Source organism: Cylas formicarius, unplaced genomic scaffold (genome assembly GCF_029955315.1).
Source record: "Cylas formicarius isolate icCylForm1 unplaced genomic scaffold, icCylForm1.1 PGA_scaffold_7__23_contigs__length_41026272, whole genome shotgun sequence".
NCBI classification, from domain to species: Eukaryota; Metazoa; Arthropoda; class Insecta; order Coleoptera; family Brentidae; genus Cylas; species Cylas formicarius.
Window position 1 is genome coordinate 22,012,569 of NW_026844352.1, and position 17,402 is coordinate 22,029,970.

At 30.4% G+C, this 17,402-nt stretch overlaps 1 protein-coding gene across 3 annotated transcripts in view; it reads right to left on the reverse strand.

The window, feature by feature from the left end:
• LOC132704939 (uncharacterized) overlaps window positions 1-17,402 on the reverse strand; it is a 35,417-nt gene that overhangs the window by 13,287 nt on the left and 4,728 nt on the right. The window contains exons 1-5 of one of the 3 annotated variants that reach the window (XM_060675287.1): window positions 12,734-12,803; window positions 10,337-10,785; window positions 7,467-7,634; window positions 1,085-1,459; window positions 747-803 (exon numbers count right to left, since the gene is read on the reverse strand). In XM_060675287.1, the coding sequence (XP_060531270.1) occupies window positions 747-803; window positions 1,085-1,459; window positions 7,467-7,634; window positions 10,337-10,498 (762 nt within the window). In that variant the 5' untranslated portion in view covers window positions 10,499-10,785; window positions 12,734-12,803. Of the gene's footprint in view, window positions 1-746; window positions 804-1,084; window positions 1,460-7,466; window positions 7,635-9,038; window positions 9,762-10,336; window positions 10,786-12,733; window positions 12,804-17,402 lie in introns of those variants that run through there. The other 2 variants (XM_060675286.1, XM_060675288.1) reach the window with 2 other exon arrangements.

Consider the following 17,402-nt stretch of genomic DNA (forward strand, 5'->3'; position numbering starts at 1 on the left):
TTGGGAATAAATATGCTTAGAAGTAAATACTAAAATCAGTTAATTTGGGTTTTTTCAAATATCTCTTAGCTAATTTTGAGTAGCTTCACAGTACTATGCATCTAAGTACACCGTAATTTAATGTTTTGCAAAGTAACCTATATAAACCGATTGGACACCCCTTATTCCGGAGCACTAAAATATATAACATTGAAACTAAGAAAAAAATTAATTATGATAATGAAAACGACTTTATTTTTTAATTTTCTTGGAGAAACAAGTGGTATGTCATCGATTGTTCGTTAATCTGGCATTATTTTATAAAAACAAAAAACAATATGAAAATGAAACGTCGGTCGACCATTTTCCAAAACATTTAACCATTCGTGAAATTTTGGGTTCCGGCAACTACAAATTAAACTGCCATTCGTCCATTCACGTACGTTAAAAGAAAAATCGGTTTCGACGTCAAAAATTGCCAAGAGACTTTTGAGTCTTGTAATAATATTTTGAAGCAGTACCAAATTTTCTTAGTAAGTTAGTTTTTCTTTAAGAAACGTTTACGTAACTCGTAGTTTTTAATTACTTCGGGTTAACTGGAATTATACATCAAATATATTTTGGTGTTTGTTGTTTTTGTTGATTTTAAAACTACACTTTATTGTCAACTTAATGCTAGAATAAACATGCATAGGTTTATCCACGATAATAGTAATAATAATAATAATAATAATATTAATATGAATGTCTGGTTAACAAATACCAACCGTGCTCAAGCTTCCAAGTAGACCGATGATTGCTTCTACATCAATGCCCCCTTCAGGCTGAAATTTTGCAATAAGAAGTTTATTTAAGATCGTATAGTACATTCACGATAAGATACACCTTTATATTTTTATAATTTAAAAATTTAATTTAACTGACACTATGTAAATAGTAGTTTTAATTTAAAAAAAATCGGAAATTTTGTCGTTTAGGAGATTTTCACGAAAAATCTAATGAAATTATTGTTCTTATGTTTACGTTTTAAGTTCATAATATATAAAACTAGGTGTTGCTAAAAAAATAAGCAAGTTCAGTTGGGAAGGATATTTAATTTTTTTACCGTACTAAGTCCGCTCAGAAAGGATGATATTAGCCCAGTGACCATGTTTCCTTCTTCTTCTTCGCTGCTTTCTTCTTGTGAAGCGTTTTCCCTCGAATCGTTTTCATTTTTTGAACCGTTTTGTTCGTTCGAGTCGTTTTTCTCTTCCGAATCTTGCCTCGGAATCCTAGTTTCGTTAAGAGTTGTAGGATTATTAGCGATCGGGTTGATATTGCTTGTGTTCGAAGAGGCAGGAGTTGTTACGGTTTCGTTCGATGGAGATGATTTCGTTAACGTCCTGTTTGCATTCGTTTGCACATTTTTCGGAGAGTTACCTTTTAAAATTCTGGGTGTGGTTTTGTTGTTTTGTTTTTGTTCTTCTGGCGATAAATCGTCCTGAAAACACGTTGGTTCTTTGACGTAACTTCATTTCACGCATTTTATTTTATCTTGACGTTTTGGTTAGTTGCTGATGCTGATTGCTGATGCAATGCAATTATTTGAAAAATTAATAAATTTTAAACTAGGTTCTCGTGTTGTTGATTTTGATTAATTCTTTAATAGTTTCAGAATTTGGGTGAGTTTTGGTATTTTATGTACAGGTGTTAAAAGTTGGCATTAAAACCAGTAGTGAATTTTCCAGATTTTCAGAATTTTTGTACTTGAACTTCACACAAATATTGACAATCTAATCTCTGCCTAAGGAATTTGTTTTACTTTAACTATTTTTAATGGGACCTGATAAACAATTACGACTGATATAATGAAAACGAAATTTCTTATGCATCTAATTAAAACCGAAAAAAATATTTTACTAACAGCTTTAAAATATTATTTGAACCAACCATTTATTGCGATAAATTATTGTTTGTCAAACGTGCGAAAAATGCAGCGTCGTCGCTTGAAAATCATAATGATTATGAAATAATGATTATGAAAAATATCATCGATGGGGGATTTTGATGATAAATTTAAACACGCTCTAGTTAATTTCTTGCATTGAATTCTATATAAGAAGCTCTTTTTTAGCATATTTTAAATTGCCGTATGATCAAGAATGTTTTCGAAACGTTGCGATTTTATCTCACATCATCGCAAATTTTAACAAAAGTGTGTGGGACACTTGAGTAAACAATTGACAGTCTTCGCGAAAGTCGCTAATATTAAGATATAACTGTTTTAGAGTGCAAATATTACGTGCGGACTGTTACTTTAGATAAAATTAGTTCAAATTGACCATGAAAATCGTTTAATTGTCTCATTTTTAACATAAAATTTCCATACTGTTTGTATTATTAAGCAATAATAAATAAATAATAACTGAAACCACCGCAGTGCCATGTGAATTGCAAATCCTTCAGAGTTTGCGTTTAGTAATAGAAAAAAGATCACTTTTTGCGTGAATTTCAAATGTGACTACGGCAGTATAGTATAGTCATCATCGAAATGTCATTGCCATGTGAGATTGAAAAATTAAATATTTAAAAACATCCCAAGTAGCACATAAATTTTGTTCTTCGACTAAATAGTTATATATTTGCTATATGGTTAATTGTAAATAGTCTAATAAAGCTCGCCTTAGAAACTGATATAATTTATTAAAGTGCTTTTATAGCCGTTGATGAGACTGATTAATAAAACATTTCTAAAGACGGTTAAAATCAATACTTATAAAACTATTTATGCTTTAGCTAAATTTATTTTATAATTGTTTGAAACTTTATTTTTTGTAAGATCTTTATAACAAAATTTTATAGTTATTCTGGAAATTTACGTTGAAAGTAATTTTCCTTTTTGGCGTTCAAGACCGCGTTAATAAAATTATTTTACTATTATATTTAATGACGCTTGTAATAAAATAATTAAATCATCTAACAAAATCGTTTTAAGTGACGAAGAAGATACCACAGAGCTGTCCGAAAGCTGTAAAAAATTAAGGTGAATCAACGTTTCCGACTATGGCCTACTTCCTGTAATATTAGTTATTTTGCATTAAATGAGATAATAGCTGATGATAACCAGCTATTATTAAGACAGTAAACTCTACAGGAATTGATGATTGCACAACAGTACATCAGAGCCTAAATTTCTCAAAATAACTGACTAAAAAAACAAAAAGGCAATAATTTCCATACAAAATATAATTTATACAATATAATTCTGACAACTGAAATGAATAGAAATATAAACAAATTTCAAGCACAGTTTAATTTTATAGGTATTTCGTAATGGATAAAAATGATTTAATTCAAATCGCCCTGTCATAAATAAGAAAAATCACATTAATATCAATAAATTTTATTTAAAGCCACATTAAAAACAAATTTAAATTTTGTAAATATGGGCAATTTTGAAGCGCTTTAGAATTAGTGCTACAAATAAATTCGTATAATATCATTAAAGTTCACAATCAGAGGCGCAATATTGTCCATATACCTATTCAATTTAAGCGAAAGCCTGTGAATTTCACCAATCCGCCGTTAACCAAATAATTTGGGAGAGCATCATAAGGGCGTTTACCAAATTATCATTATCTAATAAAAATAAAAATAATTTTGGTCGTGATTCTTGCAAAAATGAAAATGTCATTGCTAAGATGTTAATGACCAATACAACAGAGATTGTTTACAATTGAAACGTTTTCAAAGCTTCTATAAAATTATTTTATAAGTATTTTGTAATGCTGTTTTACTGCGAATAACCTTTTGAAACGAGAATAATTTTATATTATTGTCAAAGAACACAGAAATGTTATTTAAAACCATCCAGGATTTCACTCACAGCTCTGTTAAAAAACTGTTATGTAACGTTTTTGTAAAATGGTAAAATGGTAAATTAAAATTGATCTCTACTACAAACTGAACTATTTGGACCCTGTACATTGGATTCGTCGCTACTTTTTGAGATACACCTAGAAAACATTGTTCAAAAGACTCTAAAGAGTCTTATATTTGTTTTACTAATGGCTAATGACTAATGGTTTTAATAATAAAAAATCTTTAAAAACACTTTTTTACAGTCTTGTCAGACCCGTGTTGAAATACGCTACGCCAGTCTGGAATCCAATGTATTTTAGATACCTCGAACGGCTGGGGAGTGTAGTTATAGTGAAAACCTTTTTTTCTATTGTATGCAGTCTTTGGGAAACCGTAAAACAAATTTTGATTTACTATTTCTTTCTAAAATTGGAAACGATTTTGTAATAAATATACTTTAATTGTAATCCCTATGTTCTTCGAAACAAGCAAACAGGCAAACCCGTACTTATAACAGATCTTGAAACGCTGTAATTAGTTCTTAATTAGATTTAGTTTGTAAAAACTAATTTAAACTAGTCCACTGACAAAGTATCTCTTTTTTGTGACATTTTCTGCTTTCCTTTTATTGGACAGTTGGGTCTGTTTGAAGGAAGGACTTGTTTATAATTAAATAAATAAATATTGTTATATAATTATCATGGGCGATCATTGTATAACATCTGTTAGATACAATTGTTTTACAAACTTGCGCCTCTTGCATTGCTATAAGCGCCATTTAAAGGTTACTAGTTATTTAAAAAAAAAAAAGAATTATATTATAAGTTGTGATATAGTATGGTATATGACAATTTTCTGTGCGGTTGTACTTCTTGGGAATTCCTTTAATATTTAACATTCTTGGAACTACAACTTTGGTGATACATCGTTAGCAAGGGAATAATTGCAATGAATATAACAATAAAACCTTTGCTGAAGGTTAAAAAAAATTGAAATAGTCATTTTAATGATAACCTACTTCTAGAATTAAAAGCAAAAAATTACTTAACCCTTAAACACACATTTTCAAAATCTAGTCTGTATCTTCATACTGGTTTCCGAATATGAAACGTTCGGTGCATAATTTAAGTTACCGCTAATTGTCCATGGATCGCAACATTAACGCAACATTGGCAGTCATTATCGGTAATGCATTATTTCCGCTGGGCATTATTATCTTAAGAACAATTGACACACAAAAATGCATTTTGAAATTGCACATAACTAACTAATCTAAATTACAAATTCATTTTTTATGTCGAAAATTGCCGAGATGTTCATACGCCCCGAAGTTTCCGATTAATAATATACGCGTAACGGGTGGTTTCGAAATTCGACGAACGGTTAAATTTTTCGAGTTAAATGTTACAACACGAGAAATTGCTCGGTTATGTTAGACAATTATTTTCAATACAAATACAGACACATGGGCGTAAATTATATGTCTGGCGGCAGCTTAATGTTTAGCCATATTTTTAAGTTTAAAACTTACGTAGAGCCCAACGTGTCAATGACTTTGTTAGCGATTTTAATAGCTACGAGATTAATTTTATTATCCCGTATTACAAACGTAACATTTTTCCTGCTATGTTCTATTATTAAGTAAGTAATCAACAGGCTTGCGCCCAATAACATATTACAATCATAAAAGAAATAAAAACAATAAATACTTGCTTAAATTAGTTAATACTTTGCCGTTAATTTTAGCGCCAATTTACCAAAATAGAAGTATAATAAAAAAAAAGGAATTACAATTTGTTAAAAATTTTTGTAGGAAAGCTTTGAAATTCAAAAGTAAAATTACTTCGCCTAAAATAAAAAGGTATATTGTATTTCATAATGTTCAAACCAATATTTTTATCCTTACAAACCATAATTAAGTTTTGGTTAGTTAAGACAGCAATGAATTTTGTTTTTCGCATTTACTCTAGAGTTGACAGCAATAGAATTACCTTTGACATTATTATGAAAATGTCTTATTAGATATTATAACAATTCAAAAACCCAGCGTTCGTACGATGACTCAATTCTATTTTGCACTAAAAATTTATAGAATAACTTTATATTGGGCGTCTGAGTGTCTTATGCTGTTGTGCAAATGTGAAATGTCAATTGTTCGGTCATAACGTCACTTTTCAGTTGCCTATTTATTTGTTCGTGTGTATATATCGACAAAAGTTTAAATTGAGTGTTTTGTAGGTATAGATCTCCGTCTTCTCGGGTTTAAATGAATCAGAAGTAATTGTCATAAAACATCCTACTAACCGCATTATTGTGGGAGATATAAACTTAAATGTTTTGTGTAGTAGTGTCAAATAATTATAAAATATTCAATAGAAATAGAAAATTGGTCTTGAGTATAAAAAAACCAGTAGGAGGTTTAAGCCCAAAATCTACATAGAAAATCTAAATTACTGCGCATACTAGATGTAATACGGGAAAAAATAAGGCCTATAAGTATTAGAAAGATTTTCTAATAACGAAAATGTCGTCAAAAAACTGAAAATCTTAAAAAATACATGAAATAGACCTTCGTTCTTTAAAAAGAAATCTCCCATTGGCTGACTCAAATTCTATAAAACAGTGAAACGTGATTAATTTGTTCATTAGAAATAAAGCTGTAGCAAAAAAAGGTTAGAAATAAATGTAAATGATATTAATAATAATTAATCATTGTATGTACAGCGCAACAAATTTCAGTATTTAATTTGACAAAGCTGAGATGGTTATTGGTGTGTCTGTGGGTTTATAGAAAGCGTTCGATGTTATTGGAGAGCACATATTTGCGGATGACACAGTAATGACATATTAAGGGGGTGTTACATCAAAACCTTAAAATTAATTTAGAGAAAAAAATAAAATAAAATTCCCCCCGAAAAAAGAAACAATATTCATGTAGGTATTGCTAGAACAAGCCAAGCTCTCTATAATCCTATGAGTGCATCCATCACATTTAATGATCTCCCTGCGATGATAACAATTTAAGTGTTTTTAAACTCATTTTTTAATTCAGTTAGAAATTAGTTTAATAAAAAAAAACAGTGTAACTGTTTTGGTTAGTTCAGTTCAGTGTAACTGTTTTTTTATTGTGCATAAATAAGCAACCAAGCCACAAAAAGAAAGTGTCTTTTGTTTTCTATAATATTCACATGCCTTAAAATTATTCAAACGAAAAAATCTTTGAAAACACCGTCTTTGACAGTCGTTCAAGGTACATGGCAGTCCAGGTTTTATATTTAGCTGTAAAATATTTATTACGTTCATTAAAATTTATAAAGAATTTGTGAAGTATTTTATAAAAAATATAAAAGGTTTTTTTTAACCTGAAGTAAAACAGCAAAGGCTTTATAGATGAAATAACGCGAAAGCGTTGATTTCAATTTTATGGCTTAACGGATTATTGTTAATTCCCATCTGATCAAACCGATACTTTCTACATGCTTAATTCTTATATAAATGGGTATTTTAAAGAAGGAAGTAGAAAAAATACTTAACCCTTCTCTGCCGTCATGTTCATGTAGGCTTTTCTGACCTCAATATTAGGTCGGAGAATATCAGTTTCGAGACGGTTTATGGTTATTATTATAAAATCTCGGCCCTCTACCCACCTCTTCAGAAAAATTTGTCGAAAAAGGAATGATTTGTTCCGTGTAATTAGCCCATTTCCATTCCGTACCGTCTTCCTGATGCACGCTGTTATCTTCTACACTTTGTGGGGCCAAATAAGTTAAACCATCAAGGTGTTCATCGTATCTTGGAAATCTGTTGTCACCCTCCTACAATATTTTGACGTTTATCTAATGTTAGTTATATACAGGCTGACCACAAATTAAAGTTCAAAGTGGTTAAATGAATTGGTGATTCAGTTAGATTGATAGAAAATTTATTAACAAATACAGTACAGTGGATGTTTCGTCAGAAAACAATCACATAACAGATTACAACTTAGTATATAACAAATCGGTATACCCATTATCTTTAAAAAATGTATATCGCCTAGCACTTTGACATAAAAAAAATCATTTTGAAAAGAAAACGTAGATCAGGCTGTAGAAAGCGTTGGCTGACAGGAGTCTCTTGATACTTTTTTAAAAATGCTTTGTTGATAAATTTTTTAGACTTGGAGGAAGCAAATTATAATACTTTGGTGCTGCTTAATTTACTAAGCGTTTATAAAACGTTGTTTCAATAACTGTTCTCCATTACGACTAATAGAGTAAGTAGCCTCTTTTGATGTATAGGATGACCCGGTATACAATGTTATATAAAATTAGTGGCCTTTCAAGAAACAAGTTTCTAATCGTTAATAACGCAAAGAAACATTTTTTTTAGCTTACTGAAGACACTATCATCGACATCTATGTCCTGATCGCACCTCAAAGAACCGTCAATATATGGACTAAGAAACTGTGATCTTATGTCTAAAGACAATTTAGCAGAACTAAATGATAAACCTGTTAAAGGTTTGGTATAACGGCCACTAAACTCAACCACAACTGGCTTCTCCAGTTCATTCAAATGTGTAATGACAAGAGGGACACCATTCATAAATCCTTCCAAATTCGTGTCATCATCACACAAAGACACGACCGTCACCGTTTAGAAATGTGGACAAATCAAACAAAAATTAACGGACCCAAAATTCATATCATATATGAGAAGATCCATTCGTTGAGAGGTCCTCGTATGCCTAGCTTCTTTGCCATAATGTCGAAGTTTATATGTGTTTAGAATACTAATGAATTAGTTAAAAATTACCTTTTACATAATGGCGTTAGTTGATAGAGAATTCTCAAAATTTACAGATAACCATTGTTTTAAATAATTTTGTATACGATTAATCTAATTAGAACAAAAATATTCAATAATCGTTTTATTTAAAGATATTGTGGTTAGGGTTGTATTAATAAGGTATTATTTTTCTAAATGAATTATATAAATAAGTACATGGCCTTAAACAACTAATTTCATTCATTGTGGAAAATTCCATTTAATACTGGGTGTCCTTTCCTTGCGGACTATAATTATGACTAATATAACTGTAGCAGAGTTTTAATTGTATTTTTTTTTGATTTAGTATTGTATATGTATCCCATTTTTCAATATTTCTTTATCTTACGTCTTTATCTTGATCACAGTCAGTGTGATTGTCTCCTTCAAAATAATGATTTCGATATTACCGTTAGTGGAATGTTATCCGCAACTTTATCTATCCAAAGAGATGGCAAGGCAAACACAGCGCTAACCCAAAAGATACACCGTAAATACATCGCTTCTACTGCACATAACACAAATCACTAATCAAAATGTCTACTGCATCTACGCACTGCTCCTGCCAAGTTATCCATCAAACTAACAAAAAGAAACAAATGAAATTACAAAAAGGATGATGGGGCAACGTCGTTAGAAATCTTTAAATATTGTCATTTTTCCTAATTCTACCTTTGCCGGTATTTAGTAACAGAAATATTAAAACCAAATTAGAATGGACCGAATTAATACACGCGTGCATTGTCCGCCGTCGAATTTTCGAATTTTATTTGGACGCTTGTTTCCTACATTAATAACGTATAATTTTTCCCTTCAATTGCAGTAAAACTGACGAAAAGGAAAGTATTTGCGTTCTCTACTTGAATGACTACGTTATTACGTTTCGATATCGATGATACGAGGTGGTGTCAATTAATTTAGATTTTTTTCGTCGGAATCATTTGAAATCCAGTTTTAATTTCATGCTGTTGTCACTCATTCTGTCGAAATCTTAGAAGATTAGTGCCGAAGAATATAAAATTAAATATTATGTTAATTAATAAGCTTAGCATTCATCAAAATTATTAAAAAATGTCAGTGAAACTTTTCTTTTTATAAGTTGCGGTAAGATTTTAAAAAAATAAATAAATTTCGTAGTCACAATATAGTCAAATCTGCAACTGCTTGCCGAATGACATCTAATCCAAACTATGAACTAATGCAGCTTCATGAGCTTGTTGTACTAAAATAATTTATAATGGAAAACTTCTACTAACTTCCAAAGAAATTTCACGAAATATTAATTGGCGATTAGACGAAGAACCTTGCTTATATAGGGTGACTCATAGTAGATAAATATTTAAAGAGAAGGGTGGAGTAATCCTCACTAGGTTCTGCTGCACAAATTAAAAAGCAAGTATGTCAAAAAAGTTAGTTTTCTGCAATTAAAACATTTCTTAGTAAAAATTGTTTCCTTGAAAAAGGATTTGACACAGGGCTTTGATTTTTCTCACACGCTATAATAAGATCATGATACATCAATTGGCAATGAACGTAACAGTATTTTGAAAAAGGCATGAAAAAAAAATTGAATTATACAAACGAAATTAAAACTAAATATATATTTCTAAATTACTGAACAAAAAGAGTTCATGTAGGCTTAAGCATACTAAGAACATTTTTTCTTAACTAAACTAACATTAGTAACTTCATTGACTTAAGTACATACATTAATCAAGTACCATCTCTTCCACGACTTTACTAAGGCCTTCCGATACAATAAAAATCGGAAGTGGTCTCCAAATATATTGTTTTTTGGGCGGCATTTCACTAACCAACTATTTAATAATTTTTGAAATTTAAATCTTGTCTTCCCTCGTTTGCCAATCATTCACTTGTCCTCCTTCTATCACATCCTTCCTATCACATTTTACAATGTGTTTTTCTAAAATTCTTGCTGAACAATCGGTTCTCTCCAAATTAAATTTGCTTCATCATCAATTCTTTGTAAGCATTTCTGCCTACAAGTCGCCTTATATGGTGGTTCACGTGAAGTCTCTTAGTTGTGGACAGTGGTCATCATGCTTATTTTCAGTGCAGCTTCATTTGCACTATCGGATCTTAAAGCACCAACGCTTTGTTGCGAGTCAAGATTTTTGGAGGGCATTTTCGTTACATCTGAAAAAACAACTGAATATGTGATGGCTGAACCAAATTTCTATGCGGCAAGGAGTCAGTCGGGAGTATAGTCGGGATCTTTATATGAATCATTTTCAGGTGATTTGAAAGAGGAGACTTACTCAATAGATGCACTATTTAAATAATAAAAAAGGAAAAAAATATTGTTTAGTGCTATTCGCTGTATTTCATTGTGAGCATTATGTAATATTACTAGTCTTCGTTTTGATTCAATGTTAGGCATTTATCCGCTGATGTGATCAATTTCGTATATACTAGTAGAAACATTGCTTGATTATACTCCTTGCTCGCCTAATTTGCCAGCGAACAATAGTTCAAATTAATCACGTATTGTAGTGTATATTCTTTGTCGACTTACTTGCTTTTTAGATTGCAAATTTCACAGAATAGTTTTTAACAATTTTTAAACTGTAGGCGGCTAGATCTTCCTTTGCACGGCAGAGATACCTGAATTGAAGCTAGTGGTGGTAATAACAATAAAATTAATTAAAAAATTTAAATAGATTTCCTGTGTATCAAAGGGGCCAAAAAACAAATGTTCATAAAAATACTTCCTGTTAATTTTCATGTTTTTTATTTATTCTCTCGAAAACTACTCAAAATTGCAAAAACGAAATTGTCGTATATCTCTTTGACAATACTATTCATCCCTGGACGGCAATATAACAAATGATGTTGCCAAATTTTTAAAAAACCGTGCAAAAAATATTTTCGGAAGACGCCAAAATTTGTATCAGACTCTTGTTTTGTAAGTTGTAGCAAGTCATAAAAATAAAATTTTAATACAGATGAATTGAATGCAATAAGGATATTTACGTAACTGGAAGGTTTTATGTGAAGTAGGTACCCTCTTGGTAAGGAAGAATTGAAATTTAAGGTGACAAAGTCGGAAATTATAAGCCGATGTAACCGAAATCATCAGAAGTTGTCCCTATCAATGTGGGAAGTTTTCTCTTAATTAAGCAGTGGATACTTATTTTTCTTCTAGTATATTGTAGTTTGCAGTATTACTCCAGTTGTACTTTTATATTTTGGAGCTCCTATAATCCAATATCCCAAAACTGAATTAAAAAAGTATTTCGGGCAAATTTTTTTGAAAAAAATTAATTAACTCTGTAGTACTGTTTGGGTTTAAGTTGTACATTTTTTATCGGCAATAGTCGTATGATTGAAAATTTAATAAAGAAAATATTTGTAGCGATTTAATCAAGAAACTTTAATGGACGATAAGACAGCGAACCTCTTTTATATATCTATTATCTCTCACTTTGAAAATTGACTTTGTGGTTGGTGGAATGTTTCTGGTAGTGTTTAATTTCTAGTTGTACATCGCGTGTTTGATATAGTTCAGTGGATAGTCCAATATCTCAAATTTGAAATAAAGAATAAGCCTACAGCAATATAAACACTTTAATGGACTGTCCGACGACGAACCACATTAATGTTTTATTTCCACTAAATGTACTGTTTAGAACGCTGTTTCGCGGTTATAAATTTGCCCTCTTAACTCTTAGATCTGGTTAGAAGTGAACCTAACCTAAGCAAATAATCGGCAAATTCCTTTAGTGTAGGTAAAATAAATAGTGTTATTGTTGTATATTTGGTCTAATTATTGATTTTGAATGTTTCGTTTTCGATCGATTGTTGCTTTGTTCATCATAATATTTAAGGATATTAATTTATTTGGTACATGGAAAAATTTAGTTTAAATTTCCACCAAATTAACATTTTTGCTGGGCCAGTACTCTAATGAAGCTTCGCCAATTTTTGTGTCTTATAACAAACTAAATTTCGAGAAGTCAAACCGCTGAAACCGTCTCCCGTGACACTTTCTGTCCGATTACGTGATAATCGAAAGCCTAATAAAAATCAAGGTCGTACTAATAATAGTGTCACTTTATCCTTTAAAACGTTGCATTTTTTTTACCTCGTTCTTCGCTTCACTTCCCCTTCTGCCCGCAAAAGTCTATTTTTCTTGTATCCCTTTCGATTTGCACCGACGGTTCCAGGCTACGGTCTGTACCGTTGGTCAATGATTGCACTTCAATGCAAAATCTGTTAGTTATAGTTCTACACGTCGCCGGCAGTGTCGTACCGGATGTTTTTGAAAGTTGCAGATCACATCAGCGACAGTATCGAATTCAATAAAAATATTCTTGCAATTAGTATTAATATTCATATTTCAATTTCGCATGTATTGGAATACCTAAACAAATCAGTAAAAATATCGTCTTATTTGCATTGACTTTTGACGGTCCTCTATACTCAATAAAAACTTCATAATTTATATCGCAACAAAAAATTAAAATTTAATAATGAAGTTTTAATTTGGACAACCGCAAAAATAAAATATATTCAGGCTTATCTCACCATACGAAACTGACTATAAGATGTTTCTTTGCATCAAATGTGCTTTTGTGCTGATTATTGTTTTTAACACAAAGTAAAATTTTTAAAATCTAATAACTTCTTTTTCCATATTATTTCCTTCTGTCCATTTTAATGAAACATCACAGTCAAATCAAAATTGCTAACCGCAGTGACTTCTTCGTTTAGAAAATAGTTATTTTAGTTTTTTTATCAGAAAAAGAAAAGGAAACAAGAAATAAGACATAAAAAAGCATAGTGGTGTGGGATGTTTATGAAAATATCATTTAGAAATATATAGAACAATAGAATATAGAAAATTGGAAATCTTATTTAATCGGTTTTGAATTAATCCTTTAGTAAAACATAGAAACCTGACAAGATAATGACATGATTTTTACGACATCCTGCAATGGCGAATAAAATAACACGTATTTAACTAATAAAACCGTCTTATTTCGCGCATATCATGGAAACTTTATAAACAAAAATGTATTTGCAACCTGTAACGCAGCCGTCAAAGTGACATTCATTCCGCTCGTGACTTCCCAACTTTGCAACGTTTTCCAAACTTGTTGCATAATTTATTATTGTTGGCAAATATTGTTAAATTTTTCAAGAAACGCTTTGAATGAATATTTTTTATTTGCCTGGTGTTTTAATGAACTCCCGTAAGGAGTTGATTATTGATAAAGTTGAGATTTGAGTTCAGATTCTTGGAGAGAGAAGATTTCACTTTGTCGCTAACTAAACTCAATGGCGTTAGAAAAGCTAAGATAAGACCGACTAAATTCCAACTTGTAAGGCCGAGGTTTTTAAGAAGTAATAGAATTTTAAAATGGCACCCTGAAGGATACGCCGCTGACTATCTCCTACAATCGTTTACACGGCCTTTGGCACTGATCTAAATTTTCCATCAATCCGTAGACGCAGTTTATTCATAATACCAGCCATTTGAGTATTAATTCATAATGCACCTAACTTTCAGTTAAAGCGTCAAGGCCGTAGGAATTGTTTTTCCAACAAATTATAACGCTCCGCGCTGTGCTAATTAATCACACATGTGAATATAATATTTTGCAATGCGACCGTTGTTTTTTTTTATGGCGAGTGAGTGAAAAGTCCGACGCGATCGAGATTATCGAAAGCAGCGATCATCAGACTGAAACGCGCCTGCGTGGGCGATTGTCTGGGATAGCTCGAACAAAAAGTGACCTACCGCAGAGTTGGTTGCTTTATGGACGGGATATTTTAATAGTTTCCAATAGACATTCACAAACGAACCGACTTTTTTCAAACTCACGTAGGTTTCGAAAAACGGTTAAATGAAAGCAAGTAAAATATAAAAAAATTGCAATTAATAATAGCTTATATAGAAAAAAAACATGTATAAACTAGATTTGGTTTATGTCGATAGCTAACCAACATTTATTGCTTTATAATCGCAACTGTTACATTTCGATTATTTATTTTATAAAACCTTGGAACCTGTCAATAGTTATCGAAATGTTTTAGTTCCTCTTATAGAACCGGTATAGCACTTAAACTTTTACTCCCAATTTATTTATAACTGAGAAGTGGCTGTTAACTTTATAAACCATAAATAAATTGTATAATTTCAAGCCCACTGTTTATAAACACCAAAAATGGCGCTCCTTATTGCTTTACTTGTTTCTATACAATTTCTTTACGATATATTTTATTTCATGTATTCATTTTATTTTGATTTTAACTCTAAAGCAGTGGATTGTTACTTATTGTTATCAATATATCTTAGTAAATATTATAACAACTCCAAAATTCAACTCAACTTTTCCTACGATGAGCTAAATTTATTTGACCCGAAAAATTTATGGAAAAACTTGGGTAAAACTGAAGCGCCCTAATTTTAAGCATTTCAACACATAATGTTGGTAAAGTTAAAGTTATGTCTTTATTAAATTAAAGTAATATAAATAAAATACAGAACATATTTTAGTCTCATATTTTTAAAGAAATATTTCCAAAAGTTTCAGTAATATACTTTTAAAACCCTAAGTTTTTTGAATGGATTTCCAAGTAATATTGAACACCATCGAAACTTTGACAAAACAAAACTATGTGCCTTGTGGCACAATTGTTCTTGCATAAACTGATATTGGAATACTTAAAGTTTTAAAGTTTAAACTAACCAAAAAGTTATTTATAAAAACCTTTGTACCCGCTGTAAAACTAAAAGTAACCTAAAAAAAAGAAAACTTTCGCTGACTCGGATTTAAAAATTTTCAAATTTGAGAACTTAAGAATAATTGTCCTAGAAGATAATAGATCACACCCCACAGATATGTTTTGACAACCTATCAACAAAATATAGTCTTGATGAACTTCTTCATTTTCTATTCTATTTTAGATTTTCTTAGTTTTGGAGCACTTTGCAAAATATTATCGCCGGTTTTGGTACACTTTCTCTAAAAGCACTATATATAATTTTTTGCTTGTTTCGCTTAGCTTTTGACATCTTAAATAAAAGAATGATTAAACATGATAACGTCAAAAACATTGGAGTCTATTTCTATTTATAAAGCTTGATACTAGACCATAAAGTTTAAAGCATTTTTGTTTCATGCCTCAAGATTTATAAAGATGTGTTAAAGCGTAAGTTATAAAATCCCAGGTTTTATAATAAGTTTTATAACAACGCCATAAAAGCTAGAAAAAAAATTGAAATGATTTGGATGCAATATTGTAAAGCTAAAACTGATTGCATATATATTGGAAGTGTTTCAATACTTGTAACATCTGCGGTGTCATATAAAATAATATTTTTTTTATAAGAGCTAAGGTTTCTAATAAATACTCGTTACTTTATAATGAAGTAAATAAAGTCATGTGTCTTGTATTACAAAAATCCTTATGTTGGAAAATGCATTTGTATTTTTTTATATTACGATTGTGCCACACTAGATAATAATAATGATAATAGTAATAATCGGGTTTTCTAGAATAACTTTATAAATTATATGCATAATTTAATAAAAATTGAATAGGGTGGGATGGTATTGTAGGAACTAATTAGTTTAATTTAGTGATTTTTGTACTTTGAACTTGACACTTCAAATTTATTGTATGAAATCGAAGTTGCACATTTAGTCAAAAAGAATTGTAATATCCAACATGTTACGTGTAAAACTATTTGATCGATTTAAAGCTAATTTTCGTTTAATAACCTTTAAGTGATGATGTGATTCGAGTTATATTCGTATCTATTCGTGCGTTGGGAAAAAATCAAGCGACATAATCCTGCACTTCAAAACTTTTCAACCATTTTTCTTGAATTATTCATGAAGAAAAAAAATTGGAAAAAGAATAATCTATCGAAATATGATTGGTTATTATTATTAAGCAAATTAAGTAAGTGATTCATCGAAATCGAAGAACCAGAATGCCAAACTTTTTTTTGTCATTTTTACGATTTATATAGAAGGTCTGTAAATTTCGAAATAGATCTATCGTCTTAAACGCACTTTTAAAAATAATATTCTTTAAGAAGCTGTAATTTTTTAAAACTGTAGTGGTGAACGCAATTAAAGCCTTAACATGGTTCAAAATGAAGGATATAGTCAACGTATTCAAAGTCATACACGTAGCAGTGGACATGAGACAAGCTTAATAACAATTAATTGCCTAATTTGTCATTGTATTATTATATTAATGCGTAAGAAAAGGAATAAACGAGTTAAACTAAAATTACTGCAAATTACGTATATAAGAGGCAATGAAACGTTTGTTATGGTTGGTTGATAAAATAATTAGGAACGTTTTTGAAGAAAGGTACACCAAAAACTTTTGCTTTGTCTTGTTTCCTTGTTTTGAAATAAAGATTTATTATTTCACGCTCGCGAGATTTACTTAAATGATGCCATGAAAAAATATCGCCCAATATACAAATATTTTAGGGTACAAATTCATGTTTCAACGATATTTAAAATTTAATTTTCCTTCGTGTTTCTCTTCCGTGCGCCTCTGTAAATCGAGGACTCACACTAATATGTATATATATATATATATATATATATATATATATATATATATATATATATATATATATATATATATATATATATATATATATATATATATATGTATATATATATATATATATTCTCACGTATTGATTCACGGATGGAAAAATGTGATGACACTATATTCCGGGATATCATCCGTTCGCTCGTTGAACTCCGACTGGAATC